Here is a 16877-nt window from a genome sequence, read left to right as displayed (position 1 = left end):
GGGCGCTGTTCAGGGAAAGAGAAGGTGAAATCCTCAGGGACCAAAGTCAATGCCATGGGAATGCAGCACAGCTTCCTCCCCCACAATACACGCCTGCCCCAGCTGCAGGGGAGCCAGCAGTCCCTTGCTCCCTGTGGTGCTCCAAAGGTACTTTGCGGTGGTCCCTCTAAGACAGGACTTCAGGGCTGCTTCTCTTATTCAGAGCTACTGCTGTAACATTCAGATTTTTTGAAAGATTTTGCAATGGCTTCACATGACATAGATGGGTTTCATCAACAGACTGAGAAAGAGAGAGAGAGTGAGAGAGAGGACAGGTATTTGCCCTCCAGGGAATCTCGTTCCCTATGTATTAAGAGCATCGCAGCCGGACACCTCTTGGATGTAACAGGCTTCTGCCCAAGTCTCAGCCCCACCAAAAGGGATCAAATACAATGCAATAACCTGTCACCCACCTCCTGAGTCCAGGAGACACTTCGCAGCAGGTCCTGGAGCTTCTCTGGTCGCAGAGTTCAAATGAAACCAACAAGTGCCAGGACAGGCAATTCTTTGCAGATTTTATTCAAAGGCACACATCGTCTGCTCAGCCAGTGTCTGTCTATCCTCACATTTTTAAGGTCAGTGAGTTTTAACCAGCAGCTTGGCCCAGCTGTGCATGTGGGTGACTGAATCTGTGCGAGAGCAAAGGGAATGATCATACCAGGTCAGCAATAACAAGTGGGAAATATAATTCCTATTTATAGGAACGCCCGGGGCAAAGCTCTACCCAGGAGCACTTTTTCAATATTTTCTCCAGTGCTTGATGGTGAAAGCTTGCAATTGAAGACATTTTTCTTTTGTGCAAAAATCATTTTGGTCTAATAAAAGATATCTCTACTTTGAGCCCTGATTGCTGCAGGTGTGGAGATACTCTTTGGTTCACTGCCCCAGCCAGAAACTTCAACCAAGCAAAGCTTACTGAAAATGGTGTTTGCTAACTGGCTTCTCCTGCTACTCATTCTCCCACGGTGTATGATGAGCTCTAGCTGCCATGTTTCAAGACACCGACTTTTTTACATGGCAGGGAGGCACATGGACAGAATCTAGCATCTTACCGGGGAAGTAGATGCACACCTCTACGTAGAGTCCAACAGACATGATGAGATCTCATATAAGAGATGCGCTTTGCCTCCAGCTTTCATGAGTTTTGCCCCAGAACGGGCGGGGGACGGACTACAGCTGGACATACAAAATTCAGGGCTAGGTTTACAATATCTTCAGCCTAAAAAACGTGATTCCCAGGGAAATGAGGTTATTGTTTCATCCACCATACTGTCTGTCATTTGTTCCACAGGAGAAGAAACCCTGCTGGGTGCCTCAGTTGCTATTGGTATTTGTCACAACCCAGTGATTTTGGTGCCTCGGCACGTTGGAATTTTCTTGCCACATGAGAGCCTCTTGCACAGCGAGGGTTTTTGTTGCAATTAAGAACCCGCGTGCAGGAGAGTTCCCGCCAATTTGCAGGGTGCATTTCTTCTTTGCAGCACAGAAATGTACGGTGCAAAGAGTTCCCGCTATTCGAATGCAAATTTGTGTCCCGCTATTGGCCAGTGCTAAATTATTCACACGTGGCGGCTAGTAATTGGCTCGCTGGCCGTTTAAAATTCCACGCGACTTCCGCCCAAGTCGAAGAACTTTGAGCACGCTGCAGAGTGCCTCTATTGCAGACGGATTAACTGGCTTGGGCCTCGCCAGCTGGAACAACTCACATAGTTGTTCAGACGACCGGACCATCTGCGTCGCAACTCCACGCGGCGTAAGTAAACGTTTTTGCAACCATTAAACCTTGTCTGCCTCTCCATTCACCAGCCCGCCCTGACGAACGAGCAATTTCTTAATCACCTCGAGTCAGCTCTGGCCGGCCGAGACAGTATTCTCCAGTAGAAGTGTGTGCACAATCCCTAAGGACTTGTCCAGGACTTCAGGCACATCCACAGGAAGAGAAAATGAAGAGTGGGAATGAAACTTCTTCAGCAGACTTCATTGTGCTGGGACTGCTATGCCAGACCAATGTACACATGTTCACCGGGGCCGTGATCTTATTAGCCTTCATCGCTGCCATGTCTGGAAATGCTCTCCTCCTATTTCTAATCCAAGTGGATTCCTCCCTTCACTTGTACTTTTTCCTCAGCCAACTGGCCTTCGGGGACATCTGTCAAACACTGATTGTTGTCCCCAAAATGGAAGCAGACTTTCTCACCCCAGGAAACCCCTTGGCTGTGGGGCTTAGATTTTCCTCTCCCTGACAATTTGTGGAGCAGAGTGCCTCTTCCAGGTAGTCATGCATTATGACAGGTATATAGCAATCTGCAACCTGTTGCAATACCCACTACTCCTGAGCAAGAGAGTCTGTTGGGTCTGACAGGTGGGGTCTGGATTGGGACATGTGTAGATGCCTTGATTCTTACAGCTTCTGTAATGCACTTGCCCTACTGCGGCTTTAAAATAATTACCCACTTATTCTGTGAGGTCCCAGCCCTGCTCAAATTGTCCTGCTCTGACACGTCCCAATATGAGACTTTGCTGTTTGTGTGTAGTATTGTAATGTTCCTTATCCCTTCTTCCACCATCCTAGCCTCTGACTCTCACATTCTTGCTGCAGTCCTCAGGATGAATTCAACCAGACAGCAGAAAGCTCTGGCCACCTGCTCCTCCCACCTGGCTGTGGTGGGCATGTTCTACGGGGCAGCCATCTTCATGTACATGAGACCCAGCTCCTACCACTCCCCAGAGCAAGACAAGATTGTTGCTGTCTTTTACACCATTGTCACCCTAGGGCTGGATCCACTCATCTACAGCCTGAGAAACAGGGATGTCTTAGGAGCCCTAAGAAAACTGGTTGGGAAATACAGAGGACGCTCCAGCCCAGTCAGGACGGGGACAGCTGGGGCCCCTCTGGCAGGGCTGGGGGACAGGAGGCTGCAGGTCAGGAGTGAAGGGCAGCAGCAGGGCTGGGGGGGCTGTGGCTTGGCATTGAGGGGCAACAGGATGGGTAGAGGAAAGGCAATGGCATGTCACTGCCCTCTCCTGTGTGACAGGACTGCAGTTCCCAGCATCCCCTGGCTGTCCGGACTTAGAGCAGTTTCCATGGGGACCCCCGACCCACCCACGGACACTGTCTTGTCTCGGGGACTCCAGGTGCATGGTGTCCTCTCTCCACCCAGGCTGAGTTTCTTCCAAGGGGACAATTTATTAACACTTGTGTGTGTGCATCTTACCAATCACTCAGGTGCAATAAAACGGCATGTTACCCTGTCTGTCTGCCTGGCTTCTTTTTTTTTTTTTTTGTGAAGAAGTGAAAATGCCTGTCTCTGGGTGGGGCGGGGTGGAGAAAACCCATACCTCTGCCATACTTGCTCGTTTTCCTGCACATCAGGATGGTTTGTCCTCACTCTTTGTAAAGCATCTTTCAAGAACTGCTAGCTCTCCTGGCTTCCCAGGAGATCCTTCCCATGAGCTTCATGAGTGAGTCCAAGTCTGCTTTTCTGAAGTCCAGGGTCCTTACTCTGTGGCTCTCCCTCCTTCCTTTCCTTGGGATCCTGAACTCAATCTCGTGGTCACTCCTGCCCAAGTTGCTATGTCCACTACTGCACTCCCCACCAATTCATCCCTGATTGTGACAGCAGGTCAGGAAGAGCATGGCCCCTCGCTGGCTGCTCCAGCGCTCGCACCAGGAAGCTGTCCCCAGCGCTCTCCAAAACCTTCCTGGATCACCCGGGCACTGCTGTGTTGCCCTCCCGGCAGATGTCAGCGTGATTGAAGTTCCCCTTGACAGCCAGGGACTGTGCTGGGGAAACTTGTGCTAGCTGTTTGGAGAAAGCCTCATCCCCCACTTCCTCCTGGTCTGGTGGTCTGTAGCACCCCCACCATCACACCACACGTGTTCCTCTCCCCTCTGACGCTAACCCAGAGACTCTCAATCGGCCTCTCTCAGCTTCATACTGGAGCGCAGAGCAATCATATGGCTCTTTTACATAAAGTGCAACTCCCCCTCCTCTTCCCCCTGCCTGCCTTTCCTCAAGAGTTTGTAGCCATCAGTGATAGTACTCCAGTCATGCACGCTATCCAGCCAAGTCTCTTTTATTCCAAAATGTTAAATGCATCCAGGACTTGGACCCAGGACCTCTCCCACCCAAAGCATGAATCATACCCCTAGACCAGCGGTGCCCAAACCCAGGTTGTGACCCAAATGAGGGTTGCAGGGGGCAATGCTGGTGGTGCCGTGCAGAAAAAAGAAGCCGTGCCATGTGCCGCCCCCCCACCGCCCGTGCCCCCAAGCTGTCACAGCCGCCACTGCCACGCTCTGCTCCCAGCAGCGGGGTGCAGAAAAAAAAGGGTTGGGAATCACTGCCATAGACCAATGAGCCACACAAAGCTTGGGCTTGTTCCTGTAACTTCTCACAACCAAAGCAAGACTCAAACCCCTAGTCTACAGAGCCACTTTCACCTGAACATCCGTTTGCACCTAACCCCTGTTCTGAGGTCAGGCCATGCACAGCTCCCGCTACCTTATCTCAGCTATGTTTCAAAGTCTCACAAACAGCTTCTTTCTCATGGCACTGCAGGTCCTGCAGCTGCATGTGCATGGGAGAGGCCACATCTGCCAGCCTGGGTGCAGCCTCAGGGTCACTGTTGCCCACTGCCATGGCCCTGAGGATGCACTGGCTCCACCAAAGATGGACCCAGGACTGCATCATCGTTCAGAACTGGCTGGTGATGGCATTGGAGGACCGGCTAATGGACACACAGGCCTGGCAGGTGGAAGATGTTGCCTGCAAGGGCGTGCAGGACTGGCATGAGGAGGTGTGGGCCTGGGCAGACCGGGCAGTCTGAGTGCAGCTCCTGGCCCTGGAGTGCTAGTGGGGGGAAGCCCTGCAGGAGCACACTGCAGGCAACAGATAACCACTGGCTGCTGAATACTGTCCAGACCCTAGTGGTTGCATTCATGCTACCCACTGCCCACCCCCTTCTGTCATGGCCCTGCAACTGCTGAGGTCTCCATGGAAATGGGCCGGAGTGACACAGGCAGGGGCTGCTGGGAAATGGAGTTCACTACAGGCCGGATCCGACCCACAGACCAGACTTTGCCTGTGCCTGTTCTAGCCCCTAATGCTGGCCTGTTTCTGGGCTATTGACTCTGGTCCCTTTCGAAGGCACTAATGATGAAGGATGACTACTCGTGCCCTGTCACTGACAGCTAGGCCCACTACCAATGTCACTGATAGCTAGTAAAAATGGAAGGGCACTAGTGTATTCAAGGCCTGAATGTGTCAGACACTTCACAAAAGTCATATCAAATTACGCTGTGATCCAGAAAGCATGAACACTCAAAAGGGTGGGGACATGTATGGGCTGATGTAGAACAAAAAGGAGAAGAGAAATTAGTTAATGTTCATAACTGTTACAAGTAATTATTGGCCTGGCCACCACAATGGCCATGCACCACAGTGTGGCCCATGTGAACCCTGAAAGATGTGGACATGGGTGGATGCAGGAATTTGGAAAGAGGGGTGCGGGATATTACAGTTGTGTCCCCATCCACTACCAAGGGCAGACGTCAGCATGGTAGTGGAGGCAGGACTTCTGCTCTGCTCCAGGCAGGGGCAAGGAGAAGTGACAGCAATAGCGGTAGCCCAAGGTGCTGTTGCCCAAATGGCTAGTTTCGTGCCCCTGGAGGATAGACCAATTTCACCTCAAGGAGAGAGTCACACCCAGGGTGAGTCCATCATGAGTTTATTGATTGCGCAAGCAATGTCAACAGAGGAGCTGATGCTGAAAGCAGTGTTGACCCCCAAATTTCTCTCGGGGTTACACTTTTATAGCTTACATAAACAAAGGGCTATAACATGTCATACAACTATTGGCAGTACCACAATTTCCTTGTTGTTACGTCTTATCTTATGGGCCAGGCGTGTCCAATTTTCTTTCTCCTTAGGAACCATAAAGAATAGAAAACAATCCAGGAAGCAGCTTTTATTTGTTTTTAATCTAGGGAATTTGTTCTACCATATCTTGTCCTGAGAGTGATAATTTTTCAAATTGGACTCTCAGGCTTTGTCCCTGCTACAAACTTTGGGTCGTACAGATATGTGACTAAGTCCGGGTAGATTAGGAGATTTTATTTTTTTTTTGCCTTCCTTAACTATGCGTTCTGTGTAAATGAAGCCTTGTTTAAATGCTGCCCCAGATGCTGTGTGAAATGGTAGAATTTACAAAGAGATTTTCCAAAGCACTAAGAGGAGCCAAGCACTCAATTCTCATTGAATGGCACCTACCTTTTATTTCTGCCTTTTCAAACTTTTACCCTAGATCCATGGCTCTCAAACTTTCTTAGACTCAAGGTCCCCCTCATTAGACTCCAGGAACTCCTTGGAAAATGCCTGCTGTTAGTTTTCACTTATTTTTCAATGATGGAAAAAGTAAACAGCAATTTTTCTCTTGCAAAGAACTCAGAAGGACCACAACAGGTCAGGATTTTTTTTTAACTCTCTGGAATCTCATTTGAAATAGTTGGGTTTATCTTGTGAATCGTGTTTGCACACCTAACAGTGGCATCCCACAGCAGACCTCAAAAGATCTCAAAGCAGTCCAGGGTGATGAAACTCCTTTGTTGAGAATCACTGCCCTAGATACTCAGTGCTATTTTTTTTAAATACAGATGCATTTTCACACATATGTCAAGTTAGGGTCAGGCAGTGGATCTCCTTTGAGTGGAGTCTAGTCAAAACTGAGGCCTACAGACCTGGCCTTCCACTATGATTTCCATTTGACAAATCATGCCATGTGCATCTGTTCTGACTGTTCCTTCCCTCTTCCTCTGTTCAGTCTTGTGCATGTGTGTGGGATGTCTTGTGCATAAACAATGGAGGAATACATGATGTTCTTAATGCAAAAAGGTCACCTCAAGTAAGTCTGAACCCATTCCAATATAGATTCAAAGATAGTGATATCCTGGCATTCTGCATTGGACTGAAAACATTAGACTGTGATATGCTTCACTGGAGAAAACAAACAAACAAACGAAAAAACCAACCTCTTCTATAACTTCACTTAAGAAAAAGTTTTAAAATATTTCATTTTAAAAATATTATATTCTGCAGCCTTGTGCACCTCAAGACAGAGAAATCTTCTTGAACAGAAGTTCACAGACTGTTTGCACACTTGAATATAGAAAGTTTTCCAGCACATTACTTGCACTTGAAAGTGCTACTTAATTAAAGACTTGGGACAAGATTCCCCAAAGCCTGGGAACCATTAGGCATTTTTCTCAGCTTTGATTTTTAACCTGTCATGGTTTGACTGATGTCATGGCTCCAAGTTTGACTGTTCTTCTTAAAGATGTCAGTGTTTCAACCTGAGCACTCCTCTCTCTCCACTAGATAATTCACAGAAATACCTGCAGAGGCAGATAGGCAAGTCAGACTTACACTGTCCCTTTGTTTATTGTGGACAGTCTTTATTTAATACCCATCTCAGATTTTTGTTTAATATGTTGTCAGTGCTGCATTTTGCAACTGATAAAAACCGTTTTTTGGCATGCTGAAGGTATGAATCATTATTATATCATTTTATTTTTTGATCTTAAATGGAATTTGTGCCTGAAAGATTTTTAACTAATTTACTTCTGTAAAAAAATCCTGTTGCCTCACCGTAGAAGAATGCCAGCTTAACTAGAGCAATTGTGTTGTTTTATTTTTATTATTTTTTAAATGGAGGCAAAAAGGTCTACATGGATTGGTCATTTATTTACTATTGTAACCACTTTTGAGGCAGAATCTCTTTATTTCTTATAGATATTTCTGTACCAGTGGGATGGGAAGAAGAATGCGTTCTAGGAATATGTTAAAATATAGGATACTAGACCTGTAAGAATTCTTGACTTGAGAGATTGTTTTCAAACCAAGGACAATGGTTTTTGCAAGAGATGAAAATTCTCTCCTTTCTAGATGGCTCACAGAACACGATAACGCTGTACAAGGTATCGATTATTGTTTTCCACTGCTCCTATTTTATATGAGTGAACACCTTCATAAATAGGTTTTTTCTTTATTACCAACAGTACCAGTATTCTACATCAAATTTCCCATGTGATAATCACAGAGGAAGAGTCATATGAATGTTTCTTAATAAATATTTCAGCTACTATTTTTCAATAAAGTTACAAGTAAATTTAATTGATAATGCAACTTCTACCAGTTCTATACACAAAATCTTTGTGTTTTTTTGTTTTTGTTTTTTTGGGGTTTTTTACATTTTGGCTAAAATCTGTTGCAGTGTGACAATTGTTATATGAAGGTGATGGATAGAACACAGTTACTTGCACTTTTCAGTTTTGAATGAAAATATATTATCCCCATTACCATAGCTACATGCATTGATGTATTTCAGAGGAGATGGAGGAAATGGTTACATGTAAGGGGTAAAATCCTGGGTCTATTGAAATCAACTACAAAATTCCCTTTCAACTTGATAGGTCTAGGATTTCACCCAGGGCATTTTTAGGGCCCTTATAAATGTGCTATGTTATGCAAAGAGATATCTTCTATAATATTATATATTACAAATATATTGATAATCTATCTATCTATCTATCTATCTATCATATGCATTTTTAAAATTATACAAGGTGTTTACATGTCTAATGTCTTCAACACCAGTCCTATAGAAGGGCGTGTTGGTGTCAGGTACTCTATAACCCTGTGGCTCCCAGCCAGCTTGAAGTTTCTGCTTTATCAAAGGAGAAATGAAGCCCAGGTACAGACATTATGCATTTACCAGTGTAAGTGATATAAGTGATTGGAAACTGGTCTATACCTGAAACAAAACAGAAGTTCAGCACACATAGACTGGTTTGAAATGGTGGAGGCCAGTCTAAGATTTGCATCCCACACCAAAGGGCAAATGTGTGTTCTCCTCACTACCAATTGAAACTGCACTGCATACAGAAAGCCGTGTAACTTAGAGCGATCCTGCCTCAGGCTTTTTGAATGTCTGTACCTAGCCTTTGTTTCCACTCTGCAAGGGATCTGTCTTTCCCTTTGGAACATTATGGGCTAAATCCTAGCGCACTACCTGGCCCTACAAGGCCATGCAGCGGCAGAGTCTGGGATTCTAGTTGGCAGCTGGTATCAAGTGGGGTGCCCCAGGGGTTGGTCCTGGGGCCAGTTTTGTTCAATGTCTTCATCAATGACCTGGAAGATGGCACAGAGTGCACCCTCAGCAAGTCTGCAGATGGCACCAAGCTGGGGGGAATAGTAGATACACTAGAGCAGCGGTTCCCAGTCTGTGGTGTGGGTACTACCAGTGGTACACAGACAACCTGTCAGTATGGGTATGGGTTAACAGATACATTATAATTACTTGATATGACAAAAATTTGCTGGTGGTACTTAAGGTTGAACTGAAAAAATTGATGGTGGTACTTAAGGATGTACGGTTTTAAAATGCTGGTGTGCGATCTGTCAGAGTTTGGGAACTTCTGCGCTATAGGGTAGGGTTAGGATTCAGTGTGACCTAGACAAATTGGAGGATTGGGCCAAAATGAATCTCATGAGGTTCAAAAAGGACAAGTGCAAAGTCCTGCACTTAGGATAGAATAATCCCATGCACCGGTACAGGCTGGGGGCTGACTGGTGGGGCAGCACCTCTGCAGAAAAGGACCTGGGGGTTATAATGGACTATAAGCTGAATATGAGCCAGCAGCGTGACCTTGTTGCAAAGAAAGCTAACGGCTGGGCGTTGGTAGGTGTGTTGCCAGCAAGTCAAGGGAACTAATTATTCCCCTCTATTCAGAACTGGTGAGGCCACATCTGGAGTACTGTGTTCAGTTTTGGGCCCCCCACTACAGCAAAGATGTGGACAAATAGGAGAGAGTTCAGTGGAGGGCAACAAAAAGGGTGAGGGGGCTTGGGGACATGACTTACGAAAAGTGGCTGAGGGAACTGGGCTTATTTAGTTTAGAGAAGACTGAGGGGAGATTTAATAGCAGCCTTCAACTACCTGAAAGAGGGTTCAAAAGAGGATGGAGCTGGGCTGTTTTCAGTGGTGGCAGATGACAGAACAAGGAGCAATGGTCTCAAGTTGCAGCAAGGGAAGTTTAGGTTAGATATCAGGAAGAACGTTCTCACTAGGAGGGTAGGAAAGCCCTGGAACAGGTTACCCAGAGAGGTGCTGGAAGCTCCCTCCTTGTAAGGTTTCAAGACCTGGCTAGACAAAGCCTTGGCTTGGACAATCCTGTTGGGGACAGTCCTGCTTTGAGCAGGGAGTTGCACTAGATGACCTCCTGAGGTCCCTTCCAACCCTAACTTTCTATGATCCTAGGTCCACCTGTGAACACCCTTACCAGAAGGAAAGCAACCATACAGCAGAGGACTGCCTAGGAGACTCAGGCCCCATGACACCCCCCACCCCCACCCCTCACCTTGAGAAAATATGGATATTCCTTTCTAGCTTTCCAGCAAAATGCTCAAACCACTAGGCTGTGGGACAGGTGCAAGACTTCCCCAGCCCTCCTCTTAAAGCTGGCCCACAGATCATCCAGGAAAGGAAGATAGTGAGGCTGGGAGGAAAAATTAAAGGCAGAAAGGTCATGGCTTAAGGGAGAGCATGCTGCCATGGCCTGGGGGCAGCCCAAGGTTATTTCTCCCTGTGCAGCAGAATCTTCCCCAGCGCCGTTTATTTAATGCCTAGTCAGGGCCATGTCCAGCTGGGCCAGCTTTCAGAGCAGGCTGCAGCGAACTCTGGGCAGGGGCCAGCTTCTGGCCTGGTGAGTGAAACACTTAAACACTTGGCTGAGAGGCAGGTTCAGATCACCTCAGGGGTGGACCTCAACTCTCAGCCTCCTAGTCTGTGGACAAGTGCCCCAGTCCTAGACTGCTGGGCAAAATAATGGGTGGCCATGGAGGAACTTCAAGAATAGGGGACAGTTGCATTTATATGAATGTTGCATGCCTCCCAGGGCTGTGTGGGGCACGGCGTGCTCCCGTAGGCGATGGCAGCGGTGTCGGTGGTGCGAGTGTGGCGGCAGCAGGTGGGGAGCTCCTGCAGGCTGCCACGGTGGTGTTGGCAGAGGGAGTGGGTCAAGCGGGGAGCTCCCTCAGGCAGCTGTGGTGGTGTCAGTGATGGAGTGGGGCGCGTACTTAGTGGTGAAAAACAGAGGACATAAAGGTGTCTGGTTTCATATCAATAGAGGACAGAGGACCAGAAAACCGGCCTGTCCTCTGTAAAACCGGACAAATGGCCATCCTCTCTGCAGCTAAGCTGTGCTAGTTGTAGCTTTTGCCTGAATAAAATCTTGGGATAGCAGGGTAATTCTGTTTCTCTGCTCAGGAGCCCAGCTGATGTGCCACCTTACTGATCTTGCTCAGTAACCAGGCATGGGCAATACCCAATTGTAAATTGTTGTATAAGCTTCAAAAGCTGCTGGCAACTCTGAATGCGCCCCATAGGCTGGGGAAGTGAAATGCAATTTAGCTCACTGATGAGTAGCCCGATTAAATAAATGGCCTTATTCACATCCATAAGCATAAGTAATCCTGCTGGACAAGTGAGCCCATCATCTTACATATTTATGCAATAGCTAGCTGAAAGGCCAGCTCCCCTTTCCATGCAGTGGTCATGTGTCTAGGGTGGAAACCTTGGGAATTGTTTGCTCCTCCATGCTTGCTAATCTTGGACATTTTTATACTACTCAGCCTTGGGGCACGGCAATGGAGTTCAACGGCCTGTGCAGCCAAAAGTATGTCAGGGTCAACATCACGGCCTCACCTTCAGGGTTTTGGCAGGAATACCAGGGGTTAAACTAGTGGTTTGTTTGACAGACAGTTTTGTACCTTGTAAGTTAACTTTAAAGAGCTCCCCCCTTCTCCAGCTATAAAAAACACAGGGCAACTGGGACCGTATATGTGGTGGGAGAGGCAGCTTCACTATAGTTCAGACTTTTTCTGTTGTTGTTAGGCCCCTGACATATGTCACACTTAAGATGTGATACTTGGCTAACCACCTCTTCAATAATGACCTGGCCATATGTTTTGTCAATTCATGGTGCGATAGACTAGGAATAAGCCACAAAGTCATTACACAAAATATGTGTAGTAACTTTGTCACTGGTTCCTATCAGACATTTAACTGAATCTGTGGCCAGTGGTCCCAGCCTCTAGACCAGACTCCCATGTGCTCCAGGGGCTGGGAGCACTGGTCAGCTGAGTGGGGCTCCTAGCTGAGGGACTACAATGAGCTCCCCAGCTGGGATCCCTGATCAGCTGATGACGCTGCCAGCTGCAGGGGCACAGGATGCCTCCATCCCAGTGGCTGAGAGGTCCTATCACTGATGGGGCTCCCAGCCGCGGGGGCCCAGGATGCCCCCGTCCCAGAAATGGACAGGTCTGATCACTGATGGGGCTCCCAGCTGCAGCGGTGCACCATGCGCTTCTGCAACTGGGAGCTCCATCAGCTGACGGGAGTTTTCAGCCACAGGAGCACGTGGCACACCCCTGGGCTGGGATCACCAATCAACTGTTGGGGCTCTCAGCCACCGGAGCAAAGATTGCCAGTGCAAGGAGAACCTACACACGTGGCATGCTACACGTGTGGCATGGCAGGAAGTACAATTGTTGGGATCATGCATTAGATCCCATCATGCTTTCTTTTAATATGTCAGTGGTCTAATTTTCTCCTGCTGAGGCCCTCACAGAGTATTTCCATTGTGTGTTACTAGAAGATTACTGAATGTACATATTAATATGGGGCTGGGCTTGTGGTTGTAGCTGTTTGGTCTCAGGACATAGGCAGGCAAGGCTCTTTGGGAAGACGTGATATCTTTTATTAGACCAACAGACTAGTTGAAAAAAGTTATTTGCAAACTTTCAGGTGCAATGACCCTTCTTCAGGCATAATTTATATTAATACAGAGGGCATTCAAATTCATATTGTTATTGTTTTACAATTCAGTCCATGTAAGGTAAATGACTGACATTTTTACAAAAATTATAGCACTATTTTTAAATTGACAACCAAAATACTTGTTAACCACAGTATCTGGTATTTCTTCCACAGGAGGGAGAACTTGATGGTGATAACAGATCCTATTAGTGTGACCTAGTAGGAAGATGTGCACGTGACAAGCTCCGTGAGGAAATGGGGACGGGGAATACAACTTCACCAACAGAATTTGTTCTGCTGGGACTCCCGAACAGGACCAAAGTCCACACCTGCTTCCTGGCCATGATTTTACTTGCCTTCCTTACTGCTGTGTTTGGGAACTCTCTCCTCATGTTCCTAATCCAGGTGGATTCCTCCCTTCACACCCCCATGTACTTCTTCCTCAGTCAGTTGGCCTTCATGGATATATGTCAGAGCCTCACCATTGTCCCCAAAATGTCAGTGGACCTTCTCAACCCAGGCACCCCCATTTCTCCAGCTGGCTGTGGGGCTCAGATTTTCCTTGTGCTGACCATGGGCGCAGCAGAGTGCCTCCTCCTGGCAGCCATGCCTTATGACAGATATGTAGCGATTTGCTGTCCCCTGCAATACCCCATCCTCCTGAAGATGAGCGTCTGCCTGAGGCTGGCAGCTGGGGTATGGATTAGTGCCCCTGTAAATGCCTTAATTTACGCAGTTTATACAATGCATCTGCCCTACTGTAGCTCAAAAGAGATTAAACACATATTCTGCAAGGTCCCCACCCTGCTGAAATTAGCCTGCTCTGACACATCCACCGATAAGACTCTGGTGTTCGTGAGTGGCATTGTTGTCCTTCTCATCCCTCCTTCTGTCGTAATCATCTCGTATGCTCACATCCTCTCTACGGTCCTGGGAATGAAGTCAACCAAAAGACAGCAGAAAGCTCTGGCCACTTGCTCCTCACACCTGACTGTGGTGGGCATGGTCTATGGGGCTGCCATCATCATGTACATGAGACCCAATGCTTACCACTCATCAGAGCAAGATATGATTGTTTCTCTCTTGTATACGGTTGTCACTCCAATGCTGAATCCTCTCATCTACAGCCTGAGAAACAGGGATGTCTTAGGAGCCCTAAGAAAACTGGTTGGGAAATACAGAGTCATCCAACAAAACCGACAGGAACTGTGACTTACCCTTCGGTTCCACGTCTGTCCAAAGTTAACAAGACCACAGACAGTGTCTTTTTGAACATTTAGAAGGAAACTAAAAATTTTAAAGCATCTAACTGCTTATATGTCCCACTGAATTCAAGGATATTTAGTAGCATCCTCCATCTCCTAATTGCTTCAAAAATGTTTCAGGAAGTCAGTCCCCACTGACTTTCTAGGACATTTAATCAGATCATTGCATGCAGGAAAAACTTTATCTTGCACTAGAAAATCTCTGTACCCTTAAATTCAGACTATTTCCTGTGTAGCCCAAAGAAAATAGATCCATTGCTTATGTGGAGACATTTCAAAATGCCACATTTCAGAGCCAGAAGCGTACTTTAGGCCTGATTCTCCTCTCATGGGCATTGGTTCTAAACTGTGCAAATTTTAACTCCACTGAGATCAGCCAGGGAATTCTGGGTTTTTCCAAGAGGGAAAAAAGAGATCAGATCTGATCCTTGTACTTTCTCTTTAGCAGCCTTTATCATGAAAACTATAAAGTGGCCATTAATCAAGTAGGTCTCTAAGTTTTGCATAAAATAAATTAATGTGACTGATTCAAGACATCATGGAAAAGGAGAGCAGGGAGAGACAGGGAGAAGTTCCTTACCTTTATATCCACGGTGAGACTTTGCATGGGACTAAATGAAAACAGTATGGTGTTCAATGTTGCCTTTCTTTGTGACTGGAAGAAATGGAGCTGATAGGTAGATGGGATTTATAGAATGCAGGTCATTTGTGAAAAAACGTGTTTTTCCTTAAAAAAAAAATAAATTGTTGGAAAATGAATTGGTAAATTTATAAGAACATAAGCCATCACTGGTTGAGGGATGTCAGGTCCACATCCCAGACTGCTTTGCTTCCTAGCTATCAGCTAGCTGTCTCCTCTGAATTTGTCTACATCAGTGGTGCTCAACCTTTTGGCGTGTCAGCCCTGGGCTCCAGGTGGTGGCACTGGGTTGCAGAGGGTAAGCAGGACCTGATCCTTGCCCACAGGGTTTGATCTGGCCTGCAGACTGACCCCACCCCAATCATTTGGCCATGGGGCACAGAGGGCACTGGGTTGCAGAGGGGCTGGCTGGGGCACAACGGTGCTAGAGCATGGGGCTTGGTGGCAGGTCAGCTCCCCAAGTGTATCACCCTCATGTCCCAGCCAGCCCTGTCACCATCAACATGTGTGTTTTAGGGGGGTGAGTTACTCTGCTGTAGGACAGTGCTATCCCCGACAGTTCTCTCCTACAGTGGAGTATTAATTTACTGAGCCCTAATACCGGCACATGTGTAGATGGTGACGCTTTACTGTGGAGCTAATTAGTCAACTCTGCAGTACAGCACATGTGTAGATGCACCCAAAGATCCCAATTTGACTCTCAAGAAAGGGAGGGGAGAAACTAGATCATTCCTGTCACATTTAGGGTGATATTCACTCAAATAGGTCCCTGGAGGCCAGCACAGCCTGGGACAGCCCCTGCACTGCAGACCTATAGTGTTAACTGTGTGACAAAGGTTTCAGAGGAGAAGACCATGCAACCAGCCTCTCAGACATGCAGTGCTGGGGCCCCTGAAATCACTCTTCCACTTCCTGTGTTTATTTTACAGCAAGGTAGCCATAGGCCCCAAGTGGGCGGCTCACAGAAGTATCACACCTGTAGAACTGAACGACAAAGGTGTCTCGGGTGCATGGGCATGATGCCAGTGTTGTTGGTTTGACCCAATCGAGTGGGCATCATGAGACTGTACCTAATATGCAGGGGCCCCAGAACCCCCCTGCACCGATCTCCTCGACAGCTGGCAGGCTTCATGGCAGAGGCATCCTTGGGTGAGCCAGGATCATAAGCTGACAACTTGTGGGCCCGACCACAAGCTTACAACTTAATATTTGTCACTGAAAGAAAGAAAAGCGAAATATCATATTTTGTCCTTTCTAAAATTCTTGGTTGTGAGCCCTCTGCTACTTCAATACACAGGATGCAAAGAAATCCCTTAAACAGGGACCAGGATATCCCACCAATCAGAGGTAGGGACAATCTTGGGGATATCTGCATTGAGTGAAGGCTTGATAGAGCTGTAGTTAGGGATCTTCTGGAAGGGCTAGACATTTTCAAATCTGCAGGTCCAGGTGCCTTCCACCCAAGGGTGTTCAGGGAGCTGGCAGGGGTCATCACGAAGCCCTTGGCCCGGCTGTATGAGCATTCGTGGTCATCTGGCCAGGTGCCGGGGGACTGGAAACTGGCTAACGTGGTCCAAATTTTCAAGAAAGGGGGGAAGGAGGACCCAAGTAACTATAGGCCTGTAAGCCTCACCTCGATGCTTGGGAAGATCTTGGAGAGAATCATCAAGGAGCTCATCTGTGGGGGGCCGGCAGGGGAGATCATGCTCAGGGGCAATCAGCATGGGTTCATCAAAGGCAGATTCTGCCAGACCAACGTGATTGCCTTTTATGACCAAGTAACTAAATCCTTGGATGATGGTGTTGCTGTGAACGTAGTCTTTCTAGACTTTAAGAAGGCCTTTGACACTGTCTCTCACCCCATCCTCATCAATAAATTAAGCGACTGTGGCATTGATGCCTGCACAGTTGTGGGGGTAAGAAAATGGCTGATGGGGCACATACATACAGGCTGGGGAGTTCACTTCTTGAAAGCACAGAGGCGGAAAGGGATCTTGGAGTCATTATTGACTCCAAAATGAACATGAGCCACCAATGCCAGACCGCAGCCAGCAAGG

General features: G+C 47.3%; 2 protein-coding genes across 2 annotated transcripts in view; both read left to right on the top strand.

The window, feature by feature from the left end:
• Positions 1 to 4869, top strand: part of LOC102385175 (olfactory receptor 2T7-like) — a 13866-nt gene extending 8997 nt beyond the window's left edge. The window contains 3 exon segments of the mRNA XM_025195579.1: positions 2267 to 2390; positions 2393 to 2904; positions 4723 to 4869. Of these exon segments, the coding sequence (XP_025051364.1) occupies positions 2267 to 2390; positions 2393 to 2904; positions 4723 to 4869 (783 nt within the window).
• An 8281-nt stretch (positions 4870 to 13150) lies between these two features.
• Positions 13151 to 14127, top strand: LOC102384919 (olfactory receptor 2T8-like). Its single transcript, XM_006039003.1, has one exon. It carries the CDS (start codon positions 13171 to 13173, stop codon positions 14125 to 14127), a length of 957 nt encoding a protein of 318 aa, XP_006039065.1. The 5' UTR covers positions 13151 to 13170.
• The last annotated feature ends 2750 nt before the right edge of the window (positions 14128 to 16877 follow it).

This window comes from Alligator sinensis, unplaced genomic scaffold (assembly GCF_000455745.1).
Source record: "Alligator sinensis unplaced genomic scaffold, ASM45574v1 scaffold1617_1, whole genome shotgun sequence".
NCBI classification, from domain to species: domain Eukaryota; kingdom Metazoa; phylum Chordata; order Crocodylia; family Alligatoridae; genus Alligator; species Alligator sinensis.
This window is presented reverse-complemented; position numbering and strand designations above follow the sequence as displayed.